The sequence below is a fragment of the Anser cygnoides genome, chromosome 15 (assembly GCF_040182565.1).
Source record: "Anser cygnoides isolate HZ-2024a breed goose chromosome 15, Taihu_goose_T2T_genome, whole genome shotgun sequence".
In the NCBI taxonomy this organism is placed as follows: domain Eukaryota; kingdom Metazoa; phylum Chordata; class Aves; order Anseriformes; family Anatidae; genus Anser; species Anser cygnoides.
The window spans coordinates 17337310-17360580 of NC_089887.1; the positions used below are offsets into that span (position 1 = coordinate 17337310).

A 23271-nucleotide genomic window follows, 5' to 3' on the forward strand; every position below is an offset into this window, starting at 1 on the left:
ACAAATACTGCATTGCTGGGTTACTTGTTTTACCGTAGTATACAGATTTCTTCCCACCAAGACTCGACTCAGATTTTTATATAAGGTGTCTGCTCCCCAATGAGTCTTATTATGTTCTGCCATGACCGTAGGCCATATTAAATTAGAGGGTAGTACAACCCTATTATCTTTCAGGTATACCCATCCATCACTCCTTGCTTTTCCTCCCAGGTCCCCAATTAACTTTTGATCTTCCCGTGTGTACCTAGGTTCCTGTCCTTCACCTAAAGTTTGTATTTTACCGTCTGGTATTAAAGTGAGCGCTTCTGCCTCAGCCAATCCGGCCACCCTTTTTGCTTCTTGGTCAGCCAATCGGTTCCCTACCTCGAAGTCAGCGGTTCCTTTTTGGTGTCCCCGGCAATGTATAACAGCCACCTTCTCTGGGTGCTTTACCGCTTTCAACAACTTCAAAATCTCCTCAGCATATTTTATTTGTTTTCCTTGGGCCGTTAATAATCCTCGTTCCTTCCAGATAGCCCCATGTGCATGCACCACACCAAATGCATACTTAGAGTCTGTCCAGATATTTACTTTCTTTCCTGCTGCTAGTTCCAATGCCCGCGTAAGGGCAATTATTTCTGCTTTCTGAGCAGACGTCCCAGGGGGTAATGGTTTCGACTCAATTACCTGTTGAGTGGTCGTCACCGCATACCCTGCTTTGCGTTGTCCTTGTTTCACAAAGCTGCTTCCATCAGTATACCATGATTCGTCCGCGTCTTCCAAGGGCTCCTCCTTGAGATCTGGTCGGCTAGAATACACAGTTTCCATAGTTTCGATACAATCGTGGACCACTGGCTTGTCAGGAGCGTTACTAAGGAAAGAAGCTGGGTTCACAATGTTAGTAACCACAATTTCTACGTCATCTTGCTCCACCAGTATTGCTTGGTATTTTAAAAATCTTTGAGGGGATAACCAGTGTGCCCCTTTCTGCTCCAAGACTGCCGAGACAGTGTGTGATACCAGCACGGTTATCTTCTGTCCCATAGTGAACTTCCGAGCCTCCTGTATATTCATGATGACAGCGGCCACCGCTCGAAGGCAACCCGGCCAACCTTTACTTACTTCATCCAGTTGTTTAGAGAAGTAGGCCACAGCTCTCCTGTAGGGGCCCAGCTTCTGTGCCAGCACCCCCAGAGCCATCCCTTGTCTCTCATAGGAGTACAACCAAAAGGGTTTAGACAAGTCCGGTAGACCCAAAGCTGGTGCTCGCATTAACTCCAATTTAAGCTTCTTAAAGGCAGCCCGTGCTTCCCCCGTCCAGACCAATTTTGATTGGTTATTCTTGATGAGGTCATATAGGGGTTTTACAATTAGTCCATAATTGTTAATCCATAGACGGCACCAACCTGTCATCCCTAGAAAAGTTCGTAATTCCTTAATGGTCTGTGGTTCTGGGGTACGGCAGATAGTTTCTTTCCGTTCTGTTCCTAACTCCCTTTGTCCCCCTGAAATCTCAAACCCCAAGTAAGTTACACGTGACTGAATCAGCTGAGCCTTCTGTTGAGAGACTCGATACCCATTCAAACCCAGAAAATTAAGGAGACTTATCGTCCATTGCATGCAGCTGCTCCTATTCTCAGTGGCTATCAAAAGGTCATCAACGTATTGCAGCAGAACTCCTTCGGTGTTTGGGGCCTCCCAAACCTCAAGCTCTTTTGCTAGTTGATTCCCAAAAATCGTGGGGCTGTTTTTGAATCCCTGCGGCAATACGGTCCAGGTCAATTGAGCCTTTCGTCCTGAGTCTGGATTTTCCCATTCAAAAGCAAAAAGCTTCTGACTTTCTGGGGCTAAAGTCAGGCAGAAGAAGGCATCTTTTAAATCCAGTACGGTAAACCAAACTAAATTATCTTTTAATTTAGTCAGTAATGTGTACGGGTTGGCTACCACAGGGTGTATATCTTCAGTGATCTTATTTATAGCTCTTAAATCCTGCACTAATCTATAGTTCTTCCCATCTGGCTTCTTAATTGGTAGTATAGGAGTATTATATTCAGATTCACACTCAACCAGCAGTCCATGTTTTAAAAACTTATCCACTATCCCCTTAACTCCTTTCCTGTCTTCTAATCTTAGGGGATATTGCTTAATCTTAACTGGCCTTTCCCCTGGCTTTAATCTCACCACTATCGGGGCTGCATTTTTGGCTCGCCCAGGGATGTCAGTAGCCCAGACTCCTGGGTAAACTTGGTCTAAAATCTCCGAAGGTACTTTACCGATGGGGTCTGCTTGTATCAGCGTTAAGCTTAGCGCGGTTATCAGCTTTTCTTCTCTCACCTTTAACCCCACCTTCCCTTTTTCAAAGACAATTTCCGCTTCTAATTGTTCTAGGAAATCTCGCCCCAGCAAAGACTTCGGGGATCCTGGTAAATATAAAAACCTATGTATTCCCATCTGTTTCCCTAACTTATATTTTAAAGGCCTTAGGAAAAAGGCTTTCTCGTGCTGGCCTGTAACTCCTATCACCGTCACAAAATCCTCATCCTCTGGTATCAATTTCTGGTTTAACACAGAATAAGTCGCTCCTGTGTCAATTAAAAACTCCACTTCCTGTCCTGATTTCCCTAGCTTAATTTTAACCAGCGGATCTGCTAGGGTAGAATCCCCCGGTCCACTTCATTGGTCGGGAGATACACTAGCTACCATCAACCTGTTCTTCTCCCATTGTTTCGGACACTCCCTTTTCCAATGACCCACTTCCCTACAATATGCACACTGATTCGGTCTCAGGGGAGGCTTTACTGACCTTCCCCTTATCCCATTCCCTCTTCCTTTTCCCCGAAAAGGTTCTTCTTGCCTCTGTAAGGCTGCAACAGTTGCCGCAGCAATAGCCCTACCCAGCCTTTGTTTCTCATTCCCTTCTCGATTCCTAAATACCCTCCATGCCTCTTCCACCAGCCTTTCTAAATCTCTCACATCCGGCTCTTTCATTTTCTGAAGCTTCCGCCTTATATCGTCCGCAGACTGACCCAAGAACAGTGATACGAGCTGGACTTTACCTTCCTCAGAAGAGGGGTCTATCGTTGTAAATTTTTGCATTGCTGTCCTTAGTCGATCGAGAAATTCTGACGGGGTCTCAGTTTGCCCCTGTTTTATGGTATATAACCTAGACCATTTTACAGACTTTGGTATCGCACTTTCCAAGGCGATCCTAATCCATTCCTGATATCTTTTTAATAACCTATAATCACCCTCATCATTATAGTCCCAGTTTGGGTCCACTCTGGGCACATATACCTCCACAGTTCCAGGTAAAACTCCTGACGTTACCTGGGTCTGTACTTGAGTTTGTGCATTCTTAATTACCAGTTGCTTTTCCGTTTCCGATAATGCTGCCAGCATTATCTCTATATCTTTCCAATCGGGATCTAAATTCTTTACAATCAGCTCAAACCTCCGGGCCACTGATTCTGGATCATCCCGGTATCCTTTCACAGCTTCCTTCCGTGAATCTAACTCAGCAGTTGTGAAAGGTACTTTTATCCGAGCTGGTCCGTTAGCCCCCATAGCCTGTCATAACGGGGCTTGAATGATGGGCCCGACCTTACTTCGGGTTCGAGCCGTGATCGGGGTAAAGTCTCCATTCCCCCAACTCTCATTTTTCTTATCTATTCTGCCGTTTCCTGAGCTCGCCCCCACGCCTCGTTCTATTATCTGGGGCGGGAGGACATAATCCTCCATTCTCTCCTCTGACTCATTCAATTTCAAACATCTCTGCCCGATACTGCACGCCGAACAACATCTTTTCATTTTTCCTGCCCCTTCCTTCTTCATATCCTTTTCTATTGCCAGGATCAAAGGATCCTGTGGGGCTAAGTTAATTCCACACTCCTTCTGCCATTCCGGGTGGTTTCTCAAAGTGAAAAACATATCTGCGTATGACACCTCATCCCACTTTCCTTCTCTCCTTAGAAACAACATTAACTGTAGTAAAGTATTATAATTTAAGGTTCCATTCAGTGGCCATTTTTCCTCACAATCCAACTTATAAAGTGGCCACCATTGATTACAATATTTTATCAACGTTTTCTTATTTTCAGTTCCACCGGGGGATCCCCCTATATCTTTCCAATGACTCAAGATACATCCCAACGGGCTTTTCTTTGGAATCCCACTACTCTGCTGCCCCCCCATGCTACAGTTCAGAATGTTTCTTGTTACACAATACAAGCCGGCAGCTTTCCACAATAACACCAAGATCCTAGTAACGTTATAAAGAGTATAATCAAAATCCCAAAGACAATAGCCAAGGTCAAGTTCCACATTTAAACACAACGTAATACCAACCTCGCATGCAAAGGTTACTTGTTTCCCAACAGCAACTGAGTGCTTTCCAAAAAACCAAATGCCGTCTTGCAGAAAACTTTTACTTTCCGACTTACAGACGACCCCAACTGACCGGTCAACCAAATAAACCAAAATAAAGAATATAATCACTTACAATGATGGGGTCCGTGTCTGCCTCCGCAGTGATCCGTTGAGTCGAGGAGTCCCTCCGGGAAATCCCGGGGGTACCCTAGGGAGTCCTGTTCCCAGCGGGTCCTGCGGTCCGACAGAGAAGAAGTCCCATCTGGGTCGCCAGATTGATTCAAAGATCATAAATCCAATTTCTTTAAGTGATTTATTCTTTATTGACGGCGCCGGATGCACGGGGGATCTTTCCGCCTATCGTGCATCCCGAAGTGAAAAGCCGTCCCAAATTTATACATCACAGTGATTAATATTTTATTAACGCCTATACATATTCATTATCTAACCCCGCCTACTCTCGCTTCTCATGCTAATCAGTTTTTTGTGTCCTGCGCCTGCGCAGATCCTCTCAGTGGTCTTGGGCAGGGGTCGTCGAGCTGTGGTCGGTGGTCTCAGAGAGGAAGGCCATAAGTCTTCCTCACAGTGTACTTTTCACCCTTGGTCAGGATTCTGCTGAATTAGCTTTCTTCCTAACCGCAAGGACTGTTTTTTCTTCGAATCTTCTGCTCATTATTTCTTATCTTGGATTCCAATGTCTTGTTCGAGATATATTGCCCGTATGTCCTATTTTGAGATACATTGTCCGTACATCTGCTTCCTGCCCTACACCTAATGTTCTGTTCTCCTTTAATAGTTTCATTCTTAACCCTTTCTTATCTGGAATCGCCTCAGCTTCCCTAATCAACAGGGAGGACCATCTGAAAAATTGCCATAGGGATGACAAATACACTCAAAATGTTCTTGTTTCCAGATCAATTATTGGGCTAACACATAATGCCTTACAAGCTTTAATGCATTGCTACAACTTTAATAAAATATGTCAGTGTTCACTGTTTGAGATATACTCTGTTAAGCAAGTAACAAATCTACTAAAACTAGGCCTCTCAGAAGCCTAAGTGTTTTCTTCCTGCAATATCAAATCATAGAATCATCATTAAGGTTGGAAAAGACCTCCAAGATCACCTGGTCCAATACTTCAATATTAGCAATAAATCATAAAATGTTCACTGGGTTTAACAGAGCAATGAAACTCCTGTAATAAATACTAGATATCCTTTAATAATTTAAAGATATTGGAAAGGATTTCTAAAAAGACATGGAAAGACTAGCTAATAGCCACCATAGTTCCCGAACTTATTAAATTAAATACCACCTATATTGCAGTGAGCAGTGATACAGCAACATTTAATCAGCATTTAACATATTGATAATGTTAAAATCTAACTTTAAGACTGGAAAAGCTAAAAAGCCTGTTATTTTAAAAAGTGGAAGAATATGATAAGATAGTCTAGATAGTTTTGAAACAGAAGAGACTGATCACTTTTGGAAAAGAGAGCCCAAAGGAAAGGCTGAAGAAAAAGTCCTTGGTCAATAACAAATATTTGTTGTCCTTGACACAGGAAAACGGTTCTACAATTGACCTTCATTGTTATACGAAAAACAAACAGATGGTATACAGTATGGAAGAAAACTAATAGAGAGGGGAGACCCCTACTTCAGTAGTTCTTCAAAGCCAGCATATAGATCATTAATCAAACTTCTTTCAGTCACTACATTTTATCTTTAAAAAGAAAAAAAAAAGAGAAAATAAATAAAACTCTGAGTTCTAGATTCCTTTCACAGCTAATCTTTCTATCCTACATCAGGTCTCTGATTTTTCCTGTGTTCCAAATGGGAAAAGCCTTAGGCTGTACCCTGAGGAACACCTCAACCACATGCTGGCACTGCTGCTGAAAGAAACAGCTCTGTCCACCCTGCCATCCCTGGAAGCAGCAAACACCATCAATACCAGGAGGAAACAAATGGGTTCATATTTGCAAATATTGATAAAGTGGCATTGAGTTTTAAAAATTAAGGTTTTACAAAAAATAAAAGTTTTTTCTTTTAATGTTTTAACAATATTTGATAGTATTTTCTGTTTCTTGAATGTGCATCTGCTTCATGTAAGATAGCAGTAAATTACGGAGATGAGCTGTCTTACCTTCGAATTACACACAGAGGGATTTTCCATGCCTGGAACCAGCTTAGGACAGCTGGAGCTTTGCCTCTGCTATGCATTTTCTCTTGAGAGAGGTACCCTCTGAGGTCTGAGGTAAGGAACCCCCAGGCCCCTTACTGCAAAGCTGGTTTCTAAGCAGTTTTTATTTCGCTCCCAAGGCAGGGCTTTACACCTGCCTTTGTCATACTTCATCAGGTTCCTGTCAGTCCACTTCTCCAACCTGGCAAGCTCCCTCTGAATAGCATCCCTATTCACCACTGAATTCCCTTGTGCCCACAGGGAAGTCAGACTAGTTGAGGGAACTGAGGAGTGTGCCTCTTTCTTCCTGTCTCTGCCAGAACCCTAAATCTGCCAGATTCCATCGATCTCTCTTCATCACCTACAGCTCCTCTTCCTGCAGTTTGCTCTGCTCCTATTACCACAAACAAACTGAATTTTATCACATAAAGCATGGTGACTATGGTGAGAAGCCTTGAAGCAGCCTTCTGATAATGAACCATGGAGGAGACCTTCGTGACTCATTTGATATGAGAGTGAGGGCAGAAGACAAGCTGCTGCCAAGGGAATCAGCATGCCAAGCTAGCCCCTCAGCTACATGGCTGGGCTGGCACAGGGTATGATAGGAATGTAAGCATAAAAAGCGTATGTGAATAGAATACCCTAATCAGCCTGTTCAGAGAGGAGGTTTGCTCAAAACCTGGTAAAGCTAAGAGGAAACTAACAATGATGAAGTTTGCCTAAGACATCCATCAGCTGCATCTAACAGTAACCCAGGGATTACCAAGAGGTTTTTTAAGTCAGCTTAAAAACAAGTGTGAAAGAAGCACGAATACTTGTGATTGCAAGCTCTTGTGGTGAGAGGAATGTAACAGAGAAGCCACCAAATCAGGTTTGGCACTGCCATGAGTCACCCTGCTGGGATCACAACCCCTGCCTAGGCCCACACAGCATCCTCCCTGTGGTAACATCCCTCAGTAAGTTTGCAGACGACACCAAGTTGGGAGGTAGTGTCGATCTGCCTGAGGGTATGGTGGCCCTTCAGAAGGATCTGGATAGGCTGGACTGCTGGGCTGAGGCAAATGTGATGAGGTTCAACAAGGCCAAGTGCTGGGTCCTGCACTTTGGCCACAATAACCCCATGCAGCACTACAGGCTTGGGGCAGAGTGGCTAGAAGACTGTTAAGAGGAAAGGGACCTGGGAGAGTTGATCAACGCTCGGCTGAACATGAGCCAGCAGTGTGCTCATATGGCCAAGAAGGCCAACAGCATCCTGGCCTGTAGTAGAAATACTAGAACCACCGGGAGCAGGGAGGTGATCATCCCCCTGTACTCAGCTCTGGTGAGGCCGCACCTCAAGTACTGCATTCAGTTTTGGGCCCCTCATTACAAGAAGGACATCAAGGCCCTGAAGCGTGTCCAGTGAAGGGCAACAAAACTGGTGAGGGGTCTGGAGCACAAATAGAGGAGCAGCTGAGGGAGCTGGCGTTGTTTAGTCTGGAGAAGAGGAGGCTCAGGGGAGACCTCATTGCGCTCTACAACTTCCTGAAGGGAGGTTGTGATGAGGAGGGGGTCAGCTTCTTCTCTCAGATAACTAATGAAAGGACTAAAGGAAATGGCCACAAGTTGCGCCTGGGAAGATTTAGATTAGATATCAGGAAAAACTTTTTCTCTCCAAGAGTGGTCAGGCACTGGAACGGCCTGCCCAGGGAGGTGGTGGAGTCACCATTGCTTGTGGTGTTCAAGAAGCACCTAGACATGGTGCTACGAGATATGATTTAGTAGCTTAGTGGGTAGTACTGGTGATAGGAAGACAGTTGGACTAGATGATCTTGTAGGCCCCTTCCAACCTTGTGTTTCTATGATTCTGTGGTTCTCCCTGGGCACAACAGCAGCTTCAGCAGCGGGGACCCACAGCTCCAGTGTGTGCACGTGAGCTCCTGGAGTGCCTCCTCACTACCCAGTCGTTCAGCAAAATGCAGAGAGCATCATGAGCAGATGTAGAAGCAGAACTCCTCCACACCTCCATGGGCAGGCGCATAAGGAGGGGACACCACACCCCCAGGAGATGGGGCTATGACCAGGGGTGTACGTGCAGCAATGTGGGGCAGAGGGTGAGATGTTGGAACGGTTTGGGTCTAGTTGCAAAATGGTGTTAAGGAATTGGTGTTTATCAACATGTTGGAAGTGCATAATATTTACGTTTATGTGCTGAATGGCAGATAGTGATCTTGCACATACAGCTCATTGGTTGCTGGCTCATAATTTAATAAATCACTTCAGCCCCAACTTAATTTGAACCAGACGAGTTGAGCAGTTTTGCCTTGAGACAAGAACTCTTTGAAGCACTGCATGGACTCTGTTAATCATGGCTGCTACGTGTCCACAGGCAGCATGTGCTGATGTAAAAATAATTGTTTAGAGGGCATTTTCTTTCACTTATGCATATTAGAAAACATAAATTAAAATATTAAGTGTGGTAATGCCTTTTCACTAGAGAGGATTCCTGTTCACAGAGTGAGATCATATCATTTAAATTTTGGTTTAAATGTACAGTTTCATTCAAATGTAGGGAACTTGAAATGTTCTGAACCAACTCTGGCCACAAAAGTTTTACTTTTGAATGAAAGCATGATTTGTAATGAGGTATCTATGCTTCATTTGAAAAAGAAGATTAATTTCTAAGTCTTGGAAGCCATCCCATCTTCTTACGACTTTGGACTCCTCCTCACAGTGATAAACATACGAAATACTACTTGAAATCCCAACCTTGAAAGCAAATGCTGCTGACGCTTATAGAATAGCAGATAAATCGAAACTAACACAAAATGACTGAATATCAAGGGCAAGGCTGAAGCAATGAGAAGATAAGGCAGCCTTAACTTTTCAGGTAAGTGAAGGAAGGCAGTGTCTTGAGAAGGAGACATCTGCCTACAGTCCGCCGCGAGCTGCAGGGACATACATCAGACCCGTGTTTGTTATTTATAATAACAACAAATAAGCAATAAATGTTATTTTAGACAGAAAACAGAGAAAGCATAGGGAAAAAAAAAAAAAAAAAAAAAGTATTCTGCCCAGAGGGGACAGAGAACAGGAGCCGGTGGTCTTGGCTTCGCCCCCAGAAACGTTTCATCACTTCAGCCGGCCGGCTGTCGGTCACCGCCTCGGAGGCGTCATTGTCATGGTTCTGCCCGGCAGCACGGAACGTCTGTGGCCGCACAAAGCTCAACGGGCTCCGCCAACCGCTCGCCACGCGTGGAGAAACGAATGGAGCCGGCGCATCGGCGGGGCGCCGGCAGCGACCAGGGCCCGCAGCCCCAGCCCCGGGGCCAGCCTTGGCCCGCCTGCTCGGCTCCGGCTGAGGGCCGGGGCTCTGCGGACAGCGGCGGGCTGAGGCTCGGGCTGAGAGGAGCGGCGGCGAGAGCTGCGCAGGACCCGCGAGGTGGGCGCTGGACCCGGAGCCGCGCCTCAGGCCCCGCCGTTCCCCTCGTCCCGCGCCCCCAAGGGCGCTGAGGGGACCGGCTCGGTACCGCCCCGCTTCTCCCGCCGGGGAGCCGGCGTGCCGGCACGGCTGTGGTTACTTCTTCGCTACTTCGTTCACCCGGGCAGTAGCATAAGGCCCGGGGTTCCCTTGCCCCATCCCCCTCAGAAGGCTCCGGGCTGGGCCTGGACACCTCTCGAAGTTCCCAGTTGTGTGGGGAGCGGTGGGGAGCCGTTGCGGTCCGGCAGGGCCATGGCACGGGATCGGACTGCTGCTTGACGCAGCTCCGGTGAACACCAGAAAGTTTTCTTATAACTGGCTTGTACCAAACTCCCCGGGTGGATGCGGTCACCTGTGTCCCTGACTGCTGGAGAACTACTGAAATGCTGATAGCAGGGTGAGGAAAAAGTTATCAAGGAAAAGAGTGTGCAGTCTGCTTATTTGTTCTTTTCTTTGTCAGAAGCTCCTGGTCCTTTTTCTTGTTCGGGCTTACAAGTAGAGACTCTCTTCAGTCTCTAAGGGACAAGAGAACTTTCTCCCTGCAAACTGCCTAGAACAACTGACAATTTAAAAATTAAATATTACTGTAAAAGACAATTATACAAGTCTAACTGCTAGAGGTGGAAGAGGTGAGATCTTCTTGGTCTTTTTGGAGTGAGGAAGATTGAAGCAGTTGCAAACCAGTCGATGCCCTGGAGAATGAAGCTTTTCTTAACCTTCTTAATCATTACCAAAGTATAGGTGGTTAATTAAAGTACGTCTTCAGTTTGAAAGATATTTGTTGTATATAGTCCTAATTATCTTGTTTTGAATGTGTTTGATTAATAGCACTCTTCATCTTAATATTCTATTTAGAAAAAACAACTTCAAGTTTTTCACCCTTAGTATTGTAATGGTAGTTTAGTTACATTTCTAAATGGTCAGATATTCAGATATTTTGGAGGCCAGTGTTTTTACTAGCCTATTCATTTTCAGCTAGCTTATTGGCTTTTACGTTGTTTGGGGTAGGGAGTTAGTCTTCCAGCCCTGCCTGTTACTTCAGTAACTGCCTCTACTGCTATTGCTGTTGCTTGAGTGGTGATCAGTGGAGTAAAACAGAAATGCCCCATTCTCTGGATGTGCTTCTGCTTGGGTATGGTGCAAAACACCTGTTGTATGGTCATAAAATGCTTGTTAAATTTACATAGAGCATGGCCAAGTAACAAGGCAGGAATAGTTCTTTTGGCAAGGTAAGTAGAATCTTTAAGTTTCAGGTTCAAGATTCTTCCTTGACTACAAAGTATTACCTCATTGAAATCCTTAAATATTAATTTCCTATTTTTCATTTGAATGTGGCTTAGAGAAAGAAGGGTAGGAAGAGAGTTCATTTGCTGATGATAAGATGACGGTTTTGACATGCCTCAGAAGCTGGCTTCTCAGGTGATAAGCCTTAAGGGATCCCTGTTCCCAGGAGAAGGCTTTCCATGATATGTCAAAGAGCTCTTAGTAAAGGAGAGCTGAGAGGCACTAGCCTAAAATAAGGTAGGAATAGCCTTCAGGCATATCTTGCAGTTTCAGCAAAAGAAAAACATTACTTTCTTTCATTTGCTTGTCTCATGAAGGTAGAAAGGGTGCTGTTGTCACTGGGAAAAAAAAAAAAAGGAAAAAAAAAAGGAGGGGTAAAATAGATCTCAATAAGTATCTCTGTAAAGTTTAGTAGTGAAAAAGTTAATAGTAGCAAACTAATCTTGTTTTTGTCATTGTCATCATCATCTTCTGCTACCACCACCACCTCCTCCTCCTTCCCTCCACGCTTTTGCTTGAGTTCCTGGTTTCTGTGCCTTTTTGCACAAAATACTGTGTCCCAGTTCTAGTTCAAACTACTGCAGCATGTTTAAGGGGGCACATCAGGTGATTTGAATGATACTGTTCCTCCCTGAGTTGTAATTCTTTATGTTGTACTGTAGAAGGAGGTTTGAAAGGTTGATGTAGGTGATGTAGGTTTCTCTTTTTTTTTTTTCCTCCTCAGCGAACATTCAGAGGAAGAGGGTAAGCTCCGTAAGCAAGGAAAATACCCTCTGTAAATACATGAAAACTTCTAGTGAAATCACACAAAAATTTGTTTGTACAGTGTCAAAAAAAGAAGAAAAACTTTTGGAAAAGGTAATTTGCAGTGCTTTGAATGTTTGAAGTGTTGTTTTGTGTGTGTTTTAAAACAGATTCGTTAATGTTTATAACAAGGTGTATTTGTGGGGAGGGCTAATGACTTCAGGGGAGGACTAATGAGTTGGTGACTGTCTTTCTAGGGAGAATCACATGGGTGTTTGAAGGGGGGATTATTTTGAATGGATTATCTGTTTATCTGAAATTTAAAATATTTTTGATTGCCATATAAGGAAAAACTTCGCATAAAATATTAAAGAATTGGATGCACTCATATAAGTAACATTTTCTTTGTGAGTGGATCTTGGTATAACTTCTTGAAAGTGTGTCAAACGGTAGGTTTGCTCCTGCATTTGGTAATTTGCTTTGGACAAACCAGACTTATGTTCTTTCCAGAATATAGAAGTAGGAATAATTACTCAAAGTAATAACAATTTCCTTCTCCATTTGCAGAGAATATCTGAAAATTCTCCTTTAGCTCCATTACTGCTGCCTTGCCCTGGTCCAACATAAAAAGGAGATTTTTGTTGGGAGGAAAATGTGCTCGAGACTGGGTAGAAAGGGGGGAGGGAAATACTGAAGGGCTGTGGAAACAGGTTAAGTGGTGTTTGGTGCTGGTAGGAAGGGATGAGGAACCAGAACTGGGTGAAAAATTAAAAAAAAAATAAAAATCAGATGATCAGTAGGATCTGAAAGAAGTAGTTGTGTTTATACAAAAAAAAAAAAAGACAGAGCATGGAGTTGTGGAGGTGCTGCTGAATTCATCAGTTAGATGTCAGGAATCCTTGGGAGATGGGGAATTTAAGGGATACCAGCTTAGTCCTTCATTTGACAGCAATTTCTGCTAGTACAAAGCTTTCTCCTCTCTGCATTGGAACTGGAGAGGAAAGACTGACAGATTCTGAAGGAGGGGATAGAGGGCAACTTTCTAAATTTTAAAATTAACACTGTATATATATATATATATACACACACACACATTTCAATGTTGATGAATTTTTAGATTTGATTTTTTTTATTTTTATTATAGATCAGACTTATAATTTATGAACGGATGGATATTTTAAATAATGACTTCTTTAATCAAAAACTAGAAAGTTTAAATAGAAGACTTTTACAAGTGCAGTGCAAAAAAAACCATGGAGAAATAGCTATGACGTTCCTAGTAAGTTTCTTTGGATAACTGTGTGAATGTTTTGCTTGTATCGCATATGATTGTTATGTTACCTTAGAGAAAGAAGACTAAATGTATGCAATCTTTTCATCTTGTGTGACATAAAGATAAGTTAATAATAGCTTTATTCTCAGCCTTTGTTCATTGCAATTGTTTCACCATCTACTTGTCTTATAATAATAATATATAACTTTCCTTATTTCAGGTGAACATTTGAAGTAATACTGTGTTTCTTTTATGTTGCAGAGGAAACTATCAAAACTTGAGAGACGTATTAATGCTGTGATAGTATTTCAGGAGGAAGTGTTGTCAAACATAGCTGTTCAGCAGGTATGATGCAGATGCATATGCTAGTATAGGCATTAATGCCTAGTTGTAAACTACTAGATAAGTGTGGATGTTTACAGTGACACCTACGTTGCTGTCACTTGCATTAAGAACAGAAAAATCTGTTCAGAGTTGTTAGGTTGATCTTTTGAGGATTTGTTTATTTTCAGTTGATTATTGTATATTTCTTTTCAGTCATCACGATTAAACAAACTCAGAACAGCATAGATGCTGCATGTGTTGACAGCTTTTGCTTTGATGCTGTTTTGTTGGAGAGTCATTGGAATTTTTTCTGCTAAAGGGTCAGACTTCTTTTTTACAAAGCTAAAGCTACGTACAGCGTATTACCCCTTTGCATTACCTTTGATCAGCCACTTAGCTATAATCTACCAGTTGCATAGGTGCCAGGAACTGCAAGTCAAAAACTAATTTCTTAGGCATTTATCAAATTGAAAATATGATAAATGGAAGTGTTAGCAACATAGCTGTTAATACATGTGTACATTTCATGGAAGGTATTGATACATTAGTACTAAAAGAAGCTTACAAAACATTTTTTTGTGGGAATATTTGAGTATTATGAAGAACAGAAATTTCTCGTGATTAGGTTGATCATATTTTATTGTGTTTTTATGGGAGAATGTGTTCTGTGAACTGTCAACATCCTCTTCCATGCTGACTGTATGTTTCACGACAAATCTCACTTTTACAGGAATATGCTTGTTTAAAAGAAGCCTTTGGAGTCTAAGTCTTTTGGTCTTTCACATCTAAAATTGTAACAAGGGTTGCATGTGACAAACATAGGCTCGTCGTTTTGTTAAAGGCTTTCACGTATTTTACAAAATTTGCTTTACATCTTCTTGGTTTCTGCCCAAAATCTTTAAACAGAAAGCATAAAATAGGATGAGGTATACTAAGATGCTTATTTTAAAAATTTTAAATAAATTAGGTTGTCTGGGTTTATTTATTTATTTATTTAACTAAATTAAGCTTCAGGTTATTTTTTAACTTACTTTGGCATCACTGTGTACTTTGGGTAATTTTTGTCTTGTTGTTGTGTTTAAATACATCTTGATTACTTTTGCACTACAAATATGACCAGGTTTATACCGTAGGTTTTATGACAATGCAGTATTGTTTTCTCCTCCATCAGATAACACTTCCAAGTGCAGACTATCAAAATGGGATACTAAACCATCTTGGACACTCTGCTTTCTTTCCTAATATCATAAATACACAAGGAAGTCCCTCAAATACATTTTTGTTGTTGTCTCATACTGATTTCACTTCAGCAAGTGTTTCAGAATATACAAGGTACATATTTAGATTTGAATAGTGAAATGTAGTTAATATCCGTACATTGCTTCAAACTATTTATGATGACATTTATTTTATTTAAAAAAATAAATTACTCTTTTTCCTTTATTTTTTTTAATTGACAGTTAAATTCTTTTTAATAATCGAATTTAAACTTGATTGCCATTTGGTGTCCAGTGCTGTTCCTGGTATCTCCAATTTATCCATTGCAGCTGATGCTAGATCATCAATTCTTAAAGTGTTTCAAGAAAAACATCACAGAATCACAGAATGGTTGAGGTTGGAAGGGACCTCTGGAGATCATCTAATACACCCCCCCCCCACTCAAGCAGGGTCACCCTGAGCATGTTGCACAGGATCGCATCCAGGCGGGTTTTGATTATCTCCGGAGGAGACCACAGCATCTCTGGGCAACCTGTTAAGTCTGTTAGGGCAGTGATTTCTTACTGAATGTCAGGAAAAAAAGTCTTTGTAAAGGTATTTTAGTATTCATAGAAGGAAAATTTTCCAGGTAACTTCTTAATAGAAAATGTTTTTTTTTTTTTAAAAAAAATCGCAAACTTACTTCATTTTATAGCACACTTACAGAATGAGAGAAATCCAAAATTCAATAAATACTTCTATTTATTATGAAACTTTAGGTTAGAATATATTAAATCATTGATCTCAAACTTACATTGATCAAAGAATGCACAACATTCCTTACTTTGTGCTGAAAGGTAGTAATCACTTTTATTTTTCAATATGTTCACTTCAAGTTTTATTTTACAGAAAAATGTTTTGTTTTGTTTTTTTACCTTCTAAATAACCAAATTAATCTTTGCTCATGGCTAAAATAAAATCAGAAGGGGAATTTGATAGTTCATAATCAAAGATGAGTAAGATCCAACCAGTAATTTGACACAGCTTGACCAGTATGGTTGTCATTTCCTTGATCATAACTAGAAATCAACAACAAAGTATCTAGAGGAAAGAGCTGATATTTAACTGAGCTGATACGGTTTAATTGTCACAAAATCTGGCTAGGGTTCTTTTGGGAAATCTTCTGAGTCTGCAGTGTTAAATTGCTGTTCTTTTGATCAAAACAGATGCAATAAAACTGGTGCATCCCGGATACTTAAAATTTCCTTGACTTATATAATATCTGCATGTGCAGAACCTGTTTATAAAGTAGCTCTGCCCTGCTGATTTGATGTCTGTTCTTCCTGATGCATGGCATCAGGAAGTCCTAGATAAAATGCACCTCAAAATGGGCAGCACAAATGTAGAACGGATGCCCGCTTAGGTATCTTTTTCTCTCAGTAAAATTACACATAATATGTTTCCTGTCCATCTTAGACAGATGTTTTACACCTCAGATCAACTGGACTAGCTTAGCCATTAATAATAAAAGTAAATAATATATATTGTATATATTACATATATTCATATATCATATATATATATATATATTATAATCATATAAATTCTGCAGGAATTTGCTTTGCTATCCGCACTATAAAATTGACCTATTAGCAGGTATGCATTTTGGTTTGCATAAGGGCATCTATTTTTGATATTTCTGAGTATTAAATGACCTTGGATCTGAGATAACAAAATATACCGTCATAGATCCCCGCGTACCTGCAATTTGATACACAGACTAAGGTCATGAAGTTGTTGGGTTTTGTGCAATGTGGGAAATTAATGGTTACAGTTTGGAGAGCACAAAATGTAGTACTAGTGGACAGACTTTCAATTAATGCATACCCCTATTTTTAAGAAACAACTGAATAACTTGTTATTTTACTAAGATGGAAGTAAGTAGAATTTATGTCTATAAAAGATGTCTAGAATATGAATGCTCCTGAATTGCATATTTCACTGTTAAATAATAAAATGTAGGAATTCACAAGTTAGTCAGTAGAATGGATTCAAAACTTTTTCTCGGTGCCATAAGTTATATGGTTTATTAATGGTTGATTTACTGAGCCATTACTTTGTTATTTTAGTTATGTTTTAATCAACAAGTTCAACTTTTCATTGTTGATGTACTTGTGTCGCCATATTTAATGCCTGTTTGGAAATGAATTGATTCTTATACATCTCCAAGTTTTATATTTTTTGTTTTATTAGTTCTGATGAAGTCAGAGTGATCTCTGTGGAAAGACAAAACTCAGCAACTACAAATAATTCAGGTATTGAAATTTAATGTGGAATTCATGAATGCTAATTCCTATACTGCAGAATATACAAAATACATCTAGCATATTGTCAACAACTTTTTTTCTTTTAAAATATCATTAAAATACTGTTGTGATTCCAAAATATTTATAGGCGTGGCAGTTGTTTGTTTCTTTGTTTTTAAATTATATAAGCATGTCTTCACTGTATGACGATGTCCATCAGCAGATTTGCATTATTTTAAAAATCTGGAAATTAAAACATTTGAAAGTCTTGTATGATGGGACACAACTGGAAACTTTATATATTCAACACACTGTTTTACTATTACCTTACTTTCAGGGAATAAGAAATTAATTTAATTGCCTTTGTAATAAATTGGTATAACAATAGATGTTTCAGAGCACTACAAACTCTAGGTTGTTTGTTTGTTTGTTTGTTTGTTTTTTTTGCTTGTTTTTAATAAGCTCAACTGTCATATAAACAATGTAAGTGACAAAGTGAGAGTTCTGAGCAGCCCTTCCCTCATTCTGAGAGAGACTGCTGCTTAAAGGGACTAAATATCACCCTTTAATCAAGAATAATGCACAGTAAGCATTCATTACAAGTGGACAAATTTACTGAGGGGAAAAAATGTCTAGAAAAATGTTATTCCAAAAATCTTGACAAGCATGCTCAGAATGCAAATTTTCTCATGCTGCTTCCCTACAGAGATGTATTTGATTTTTAGAACCCGTCTGAGATGGTTCTGGGCGGGTTGGGTTGACTTGCTAGATAGTTGCTGCTCAGAGGCAGCACTGAGTGTTCCTGGCAAGTCTATCATTTCCATAAAACTGCTGTCCCATGTGCTTTGGAAGTGTGGACAGGTAATATTCTGCTGCTCTGACAAGCTCTAAAAAGGATTCTTGTCACAGTGTATATTAAGACTTATAGATCAAACGTGTTTGCATGTTTTAAACTTCTTTGGAAAATTGTATTACAGTGATTCTACATTACCAAATACCCACACAAGAAGAAATGACAGGAAAAGTTCAGGTAAAAACAATAAACTCAGATTTTCTTTTTCTTCAAATAAAACCTATTTCAGTTGATGGTGCATAGACTGCTTCAGTATCCTGGCTTTTGAGTTAGTTTTATAGGTGCTTAGATTTGAGGCAAACATATGAACACCAGTATGGGAATGGCAGTATGGGGACTGCCATTACCTTTTGCTTGTATTATTCTATCACCTTCTTAAAGGTGAACTTACAAGGAAAAGAATGATGTGAAAAGTGATGAAGAAATACCATGCTGCTTTCTCCTTTGGAAATTGAAACCTTGTCTCCTGGATGATTGTAGTGAATGAAAAACTGCAGAAACAGTTAGGTTGTGGGCACAGGAAGCTGAGCAAATGAGAGATGGAGATGTTGGTCAGTCTTGAACTACGTTAGTTTTGTATGTACTTATTCAGTTTCATTTATTCTTCGTTTTTGGATAGAACGTGAATATTTCAAGGAAAAAAAAACTGGCTCTCTGCATAGACAGCTTAGTCTGACTTGTTTTTCAGTCCCTTAAACCTAAGCTGATGCTTTCCCATCTGAAAAGCCACTTTTTAGTCTGTGTTCAGAATGCTTTTTCAGTAATGTTGAATCTGAGTCTGTAGTCCACCTTGGCTGATTTTTTTTGATTGCTCTGAGCAAATAATCAAAAACGATTGCAAAAATTCAAGTCCTGAGGAACATGGCTCTTACCCTGGTAATCTCTATGTTCTCAGAGAAATCCAGAGACCACAATGGGACTGAAGTTTGATTAGTAACCTCTTTCTTACCAGTAAGTTAAGTCAGTGAAATTATATTGGTGACAGCAGCCTGGTCAATGGGAACAAGTTAGCAGTGTTTTTTCTTCCTCTGGGAAGTGGGAGTAGGCAAAACTTTATTGGTCTAAATTTGTACATACTGGAATAAAAACACACGGTGTTTAATGGTTAAGTTGATTGGTTGAGTTAACTATTTTCCATGAGAATATCAAAGAACATAAAAAGGTACAATTTAGCTCTTAAACTGTTAGGTCCTATATAGTTTTTGTTTGTGTATCTAGTACTGGGTCCTGTTGTTCTTGAAAGTGTCCTCAAACAATTAGATGACTTTCTAAATAGTTTGTTGTTAACCATAAAGTATTACTTTTACTTGTTTGAATTTCTGGGTATGTACTATGCCTGGCTCTACAACTTCACATTTTTACAAGAATTTTCTTGTTTTGTTATAAGAAATCTAAGCTAATATATAGAATTCTGTTCTGCAAACTGTTAAGTAATCTTCTTAATACTCGATATTTAAACCGAAAGAGAAGCTTTATCATGAAATTCTATATTGCTTTATCAGAGTGAAGTGAAGGGAGGAAAACTCAAAGTGATGGGTATAATTCAAGAAGAAAGCCACAACTGTAGCAAAGGTAAAAGAAAAATATTTTCATTTACTCTTCAATATTCTCATTTTACTTTTCAAAAATATTTTCATTTACTTTTTACTTTTCTCCCTAAACTTAATATCTGAAGTATAGCTATGAGTTATTTAGTTTATTTAACTTCAAGGAGAAGATAATCCTGTAGAATCATAAAACCGTTTGCATTTCTCAAAAGAAAAGTACACATGCAATAGCAGCTGCTTTTGCATATCTCCATAATAACAGCAAATGGTTTTTGGAGATCAAAAGCAGTATTTATAAGGGATGTCTGTTTACTGGCTACAAATCCTGTCTATTGCTCTCGCAAGCCCTACTCCTACCAGGAAAGTTATCATATTTATACTTTGTCGCTGTTACGCTGAACAGTCTTGTTAATTGCTTGGTAATAAAGTTAGTCACACTGTGTCATTGGAAAGGATAGTGTTGAGTATAAACAAAAGTGACTCTTGTTCTTCATCCAGCTAAGTGTAGGCTTGTTCTGGGCATAATAGGAACTGATTCTCATTCTTGCTATGAACATGTATCAGATAAGTACTTCTGGTGAAGCTAGGCCTAATTTTTGGTGGTTTTGTTTTGTGCTAATTTTAAATCGAGTCCTGATTCTTTGCAATCACTACTGAGCACATTCCATATTAGAATAATTTTTAAATCCAGTGATGTGAAAAATCTAAACAAATGTTATTGAATCCACTTGAGAACTGCTATATTACTTGAAAAAATATCATTTCTATAAACTGACACATCTGTATTGTGTCTTTTAGTTGGTTTCACAGCTTTGATAACAGGTATATATATATCTTTGAGAACATTTTGAAAGCTGTTTTGCTGGTGGAAGAAATTTGTAGTTAATTCTGTATGGGATGAAGTAGTATCCATCTAGTATCTATAAGATTGGAAGATGAAAATCAGTGGTTACATGGATTCAGGATGACTCATTCTGTTTCACTTACAGTTTAGTCCAGCTAGATTATTGTTCTCTAAGACTAAGCAGTCTTCCAGTTTGAAGAAATTTTTGCTTGGTGGATTGATTTGTAAAGATAGGAATCTTAGCCTGAAATTGACACTTCTCACAACAGGGAAAAAGTCACAACCTGTGAAGAAAAATCATTGTTAAAATCCTTACTTTGTATATTAAAGCTGTCTTATGATAGTTTATTGGGTTAGAAAAATACTATTTAAAGCTTGCTTCTTGTTTGCAGGGCAAAGAGAAAAAGATCAGAAATTTTTATCAAAGTAATGGAATTCAAAGCCAGTGTGCCTAAGTTAAGGGTTCCTAAAGCTGAGAGAACAAGTATCAGATGAGTTACTCTCAAAATCAAATGAGTTTACTCAAATTTAGTATGGTATTAATTGTGTATTTGCGTACTGCAGTATGCTTTAGAACTGGATGGCATATTAAAAGACATTTTCACAAATGGGAAAGGAATGGTGTTTAAACAGTTGGGCTTTGAAAGAGTGGGCTGTTCTTTCACCACGAGGAGGCTCTATTGTAACGCTAAAAGAACAGTAAAAACTTTGACAGAAGCAGGCAAGTAAGTAATGCTAGGAGGTACTATGGCTAGAAATAAACCCACAAAAAAAATCCTAACCCCAAAACTTGTCCCACTTATCTTTCTCATTTCCTCTTCCCCCCTCTGCTTCTCCCTCCTTTGAATTTGTCATGACTAAAAATGTGTTAAAACATTAGTTGCTAACAAGATTTAAATTTTTACTCTATGAGCAAAACAGTTTAAATTCTTCAACACAGATATTTAATCATGGATAAGACTTTTTCTGCTGAAAATATTTTACTAAAAAGTAAATGAAACTATGTAAAGTAACATATTAAAAAAAAGAGAGAATATAGTACCTTTTTTATTTTACCTCTTGCCTATAATATGTTAAAAACGTTGAATCTGTGAAGCAGTGAACACAGGCATTATATTCCTACTTTGTCCTTTGTATTAATGTGTGCATATTTGGTTTGAATGAAGTTTTCTGAACCTTAGCATTTATGACAGTAACACAGCTGCTTTTCCTTTTTTTTTCTTTTTTTTTTCTTTTTTTTTCCTTTTTTTTTTCCTTTTTTTTCCTTTTTTTTCCTTTTCTTTTTTTTTCTTTTTTTTTTTTCTCGGGTATTTGGTTTTGATTCAAATTTACTGACTTGAATCTTAAAAATACAGTTTCACTTTTTTGGTAGTGGTGGTTTTTGTTGTTGTTTTTTTGTTTGCTTTGGAAGAGAAATAGAACACAAGCTTTCTTCTCCAAGCAACAGCAGTAAAATAAAACAACATCTGCACTGCATGATACAGTCCAGACATCATCAGGATTGTTTCATATGTGTTGAAAATGATAATAATAGTTTAATTTTGTTACAGCACCTGCTGGTTTACTCAGCCATGCAAGGTACACCTGTTTTAAAACTAAGTGACTATGTACATGCACAGGTTTGTGGTTTTTTGGCTGAATTTATTAAGGGGGGAAAGGTCCAGAAATTCAGTTAGTTAGTAATGATCCAAGGTAAACAAATATCCCTCTAGATGTAAGGCACTCCCTTCAATAGCACACAAGTTGTTGTGTTTTTTTTTTCCTAAGTTGTTATTACAAGCATGCAAGGAGTATTTTCTACTTCAAGTAAAGACCTACTGGGCAGATAGCATGTTGCTGACATTTGGTTTCTGAATGTTAATACACAAACATGAGGTAATCTCTAACACTTGTTAGCTTGGAAACTATAGACAGTAATAATTCAGAAGTTTATATATTTACGTGAAGGCAAGCTTGTGTGAATAAAAATCAGCGCATTTGGCTTCTTATTGTTGTTTAAATAACAACTGCTTTTGTTTTGGTGCCTAGACTTTCAAGCAATTTCCACATCTACCTCCACTGCCAAGGATCCCTCCTTCTCCAGAGCTTGCTGAAAACCCGCAAAACTGCTCCTCCTCAGAATCCTGAAACTAGAAGAGGCCTATGTGCAACTGCTGTCATGGACACTTACGGAAATTGATCCAAAGTGTGCTCCCCTACCCAGTTACAATTTGTGTCTTCTCCATGAAAACCTCAATAGTAGTTCTGCATCACGTTGGAAGAAAACAGGCAAAACAAGGGCTTTGCCACTTCCAGTGGCTTGCTCACAGGTTATCACCCAAAGAAGTACTAATTTGTCATTCGATTAAAAAAAAATACATGGAGATTACAAATCATTCTGTGGTAATCTATAACGCCTCTCTATTAGTCCTGGACTACCTTATGAACTGGTCTTCTATTGTTCCAGTATTAAATGCTATATTCTTACTTGCAGTGAGTTTTGAGTCTTGTGAGGCCAAAAATGTCAAGGTGGATTCGCAACTGCTAGGTAATAATCTAATAGTTTGGACTTCTCCCTTTTGTTCACTATGATTAGAATGCTGAAAGTTTTATGAGGTTTGGGAAATTGTTTCTGTGGAGTTGCGGGGAGGGAAGCAGGGTTTGCTTGAGAACAATCTATAGAAACCCATCTCTACTTCTGTCATTTCAGTGCAAACCCGAAGCTTGGACTGCAGCAGATACAGAAGCACTGGCTTGTTTCTAACATCTCTCACATAGTCAAGGCACTCAAAATAAGCTTAAATGCACAGCTGTTTCTGCAAATGAGGAAAAGAGAGTTTACAAGTAATCTCCCTATCACAGCATGTGTGGATGTTGCATTATTCAATAGCTATTCTTGTGGGACCATGCATTTACATGGTTCAATACACTAATGTT

The 23271-nt window shown here is 39.6% G+C and overlaps 1 protein-coding gene across 1 annotated transcript; it reads left to right on the forward strand.

The window, feature by feature from the left end:
- Positions 1-9598: 9598 nt before the first annotated feature.
- On the forward strand, positions 9599-22572 carry ATF7IP2 (activating transcription factor 7 interacting protein 2). Its single transcript, XM_048053766.2, has 9 exons — positions 9599-9944; positions 11992-12011; positions 13156-13290; positions 13546-13629; positions 14780-14940; positions 17059-17120; positions 18089-18141; positions 19467-19536; positions 22384-22572. The coding sequence occupies exons 1-9, from the start codon at positions 9770-9772 to the stop codon at positions 22446-22448; spliced, it is 825 nt and encodes a 274-aa protein (XP_047909723.1). The 5' UTR covers positions 9599-9769; the 3' UTR covers positions 22449-22572.
- Positions 22573-23271: the final 699 nt, after the last annotated feature.

Coding starts and splice junctions, on each gene's coding strand:
- ATF7IP2 (XM_048053766.2), top strand. CDS start 9,770: ATGGAGCCGGCGCATCGGCGGGGCGCCGGCAGCGACCAGGGCCCGCAG. Junction 9,945..11,991: donor AGCTGCGCAGGACCCGCGAG/GTGGGCGCTGGA, acceptor TTTCCTCCTCAG/CGAACATTCAGAGGAAGAGG. Junction 17,121..18,088: donor AGCAACTACAAATAATTCAG/GTATTGAAATTT, acceptor ATTGTATTACAG/TGATTCTACATTACCAAATA.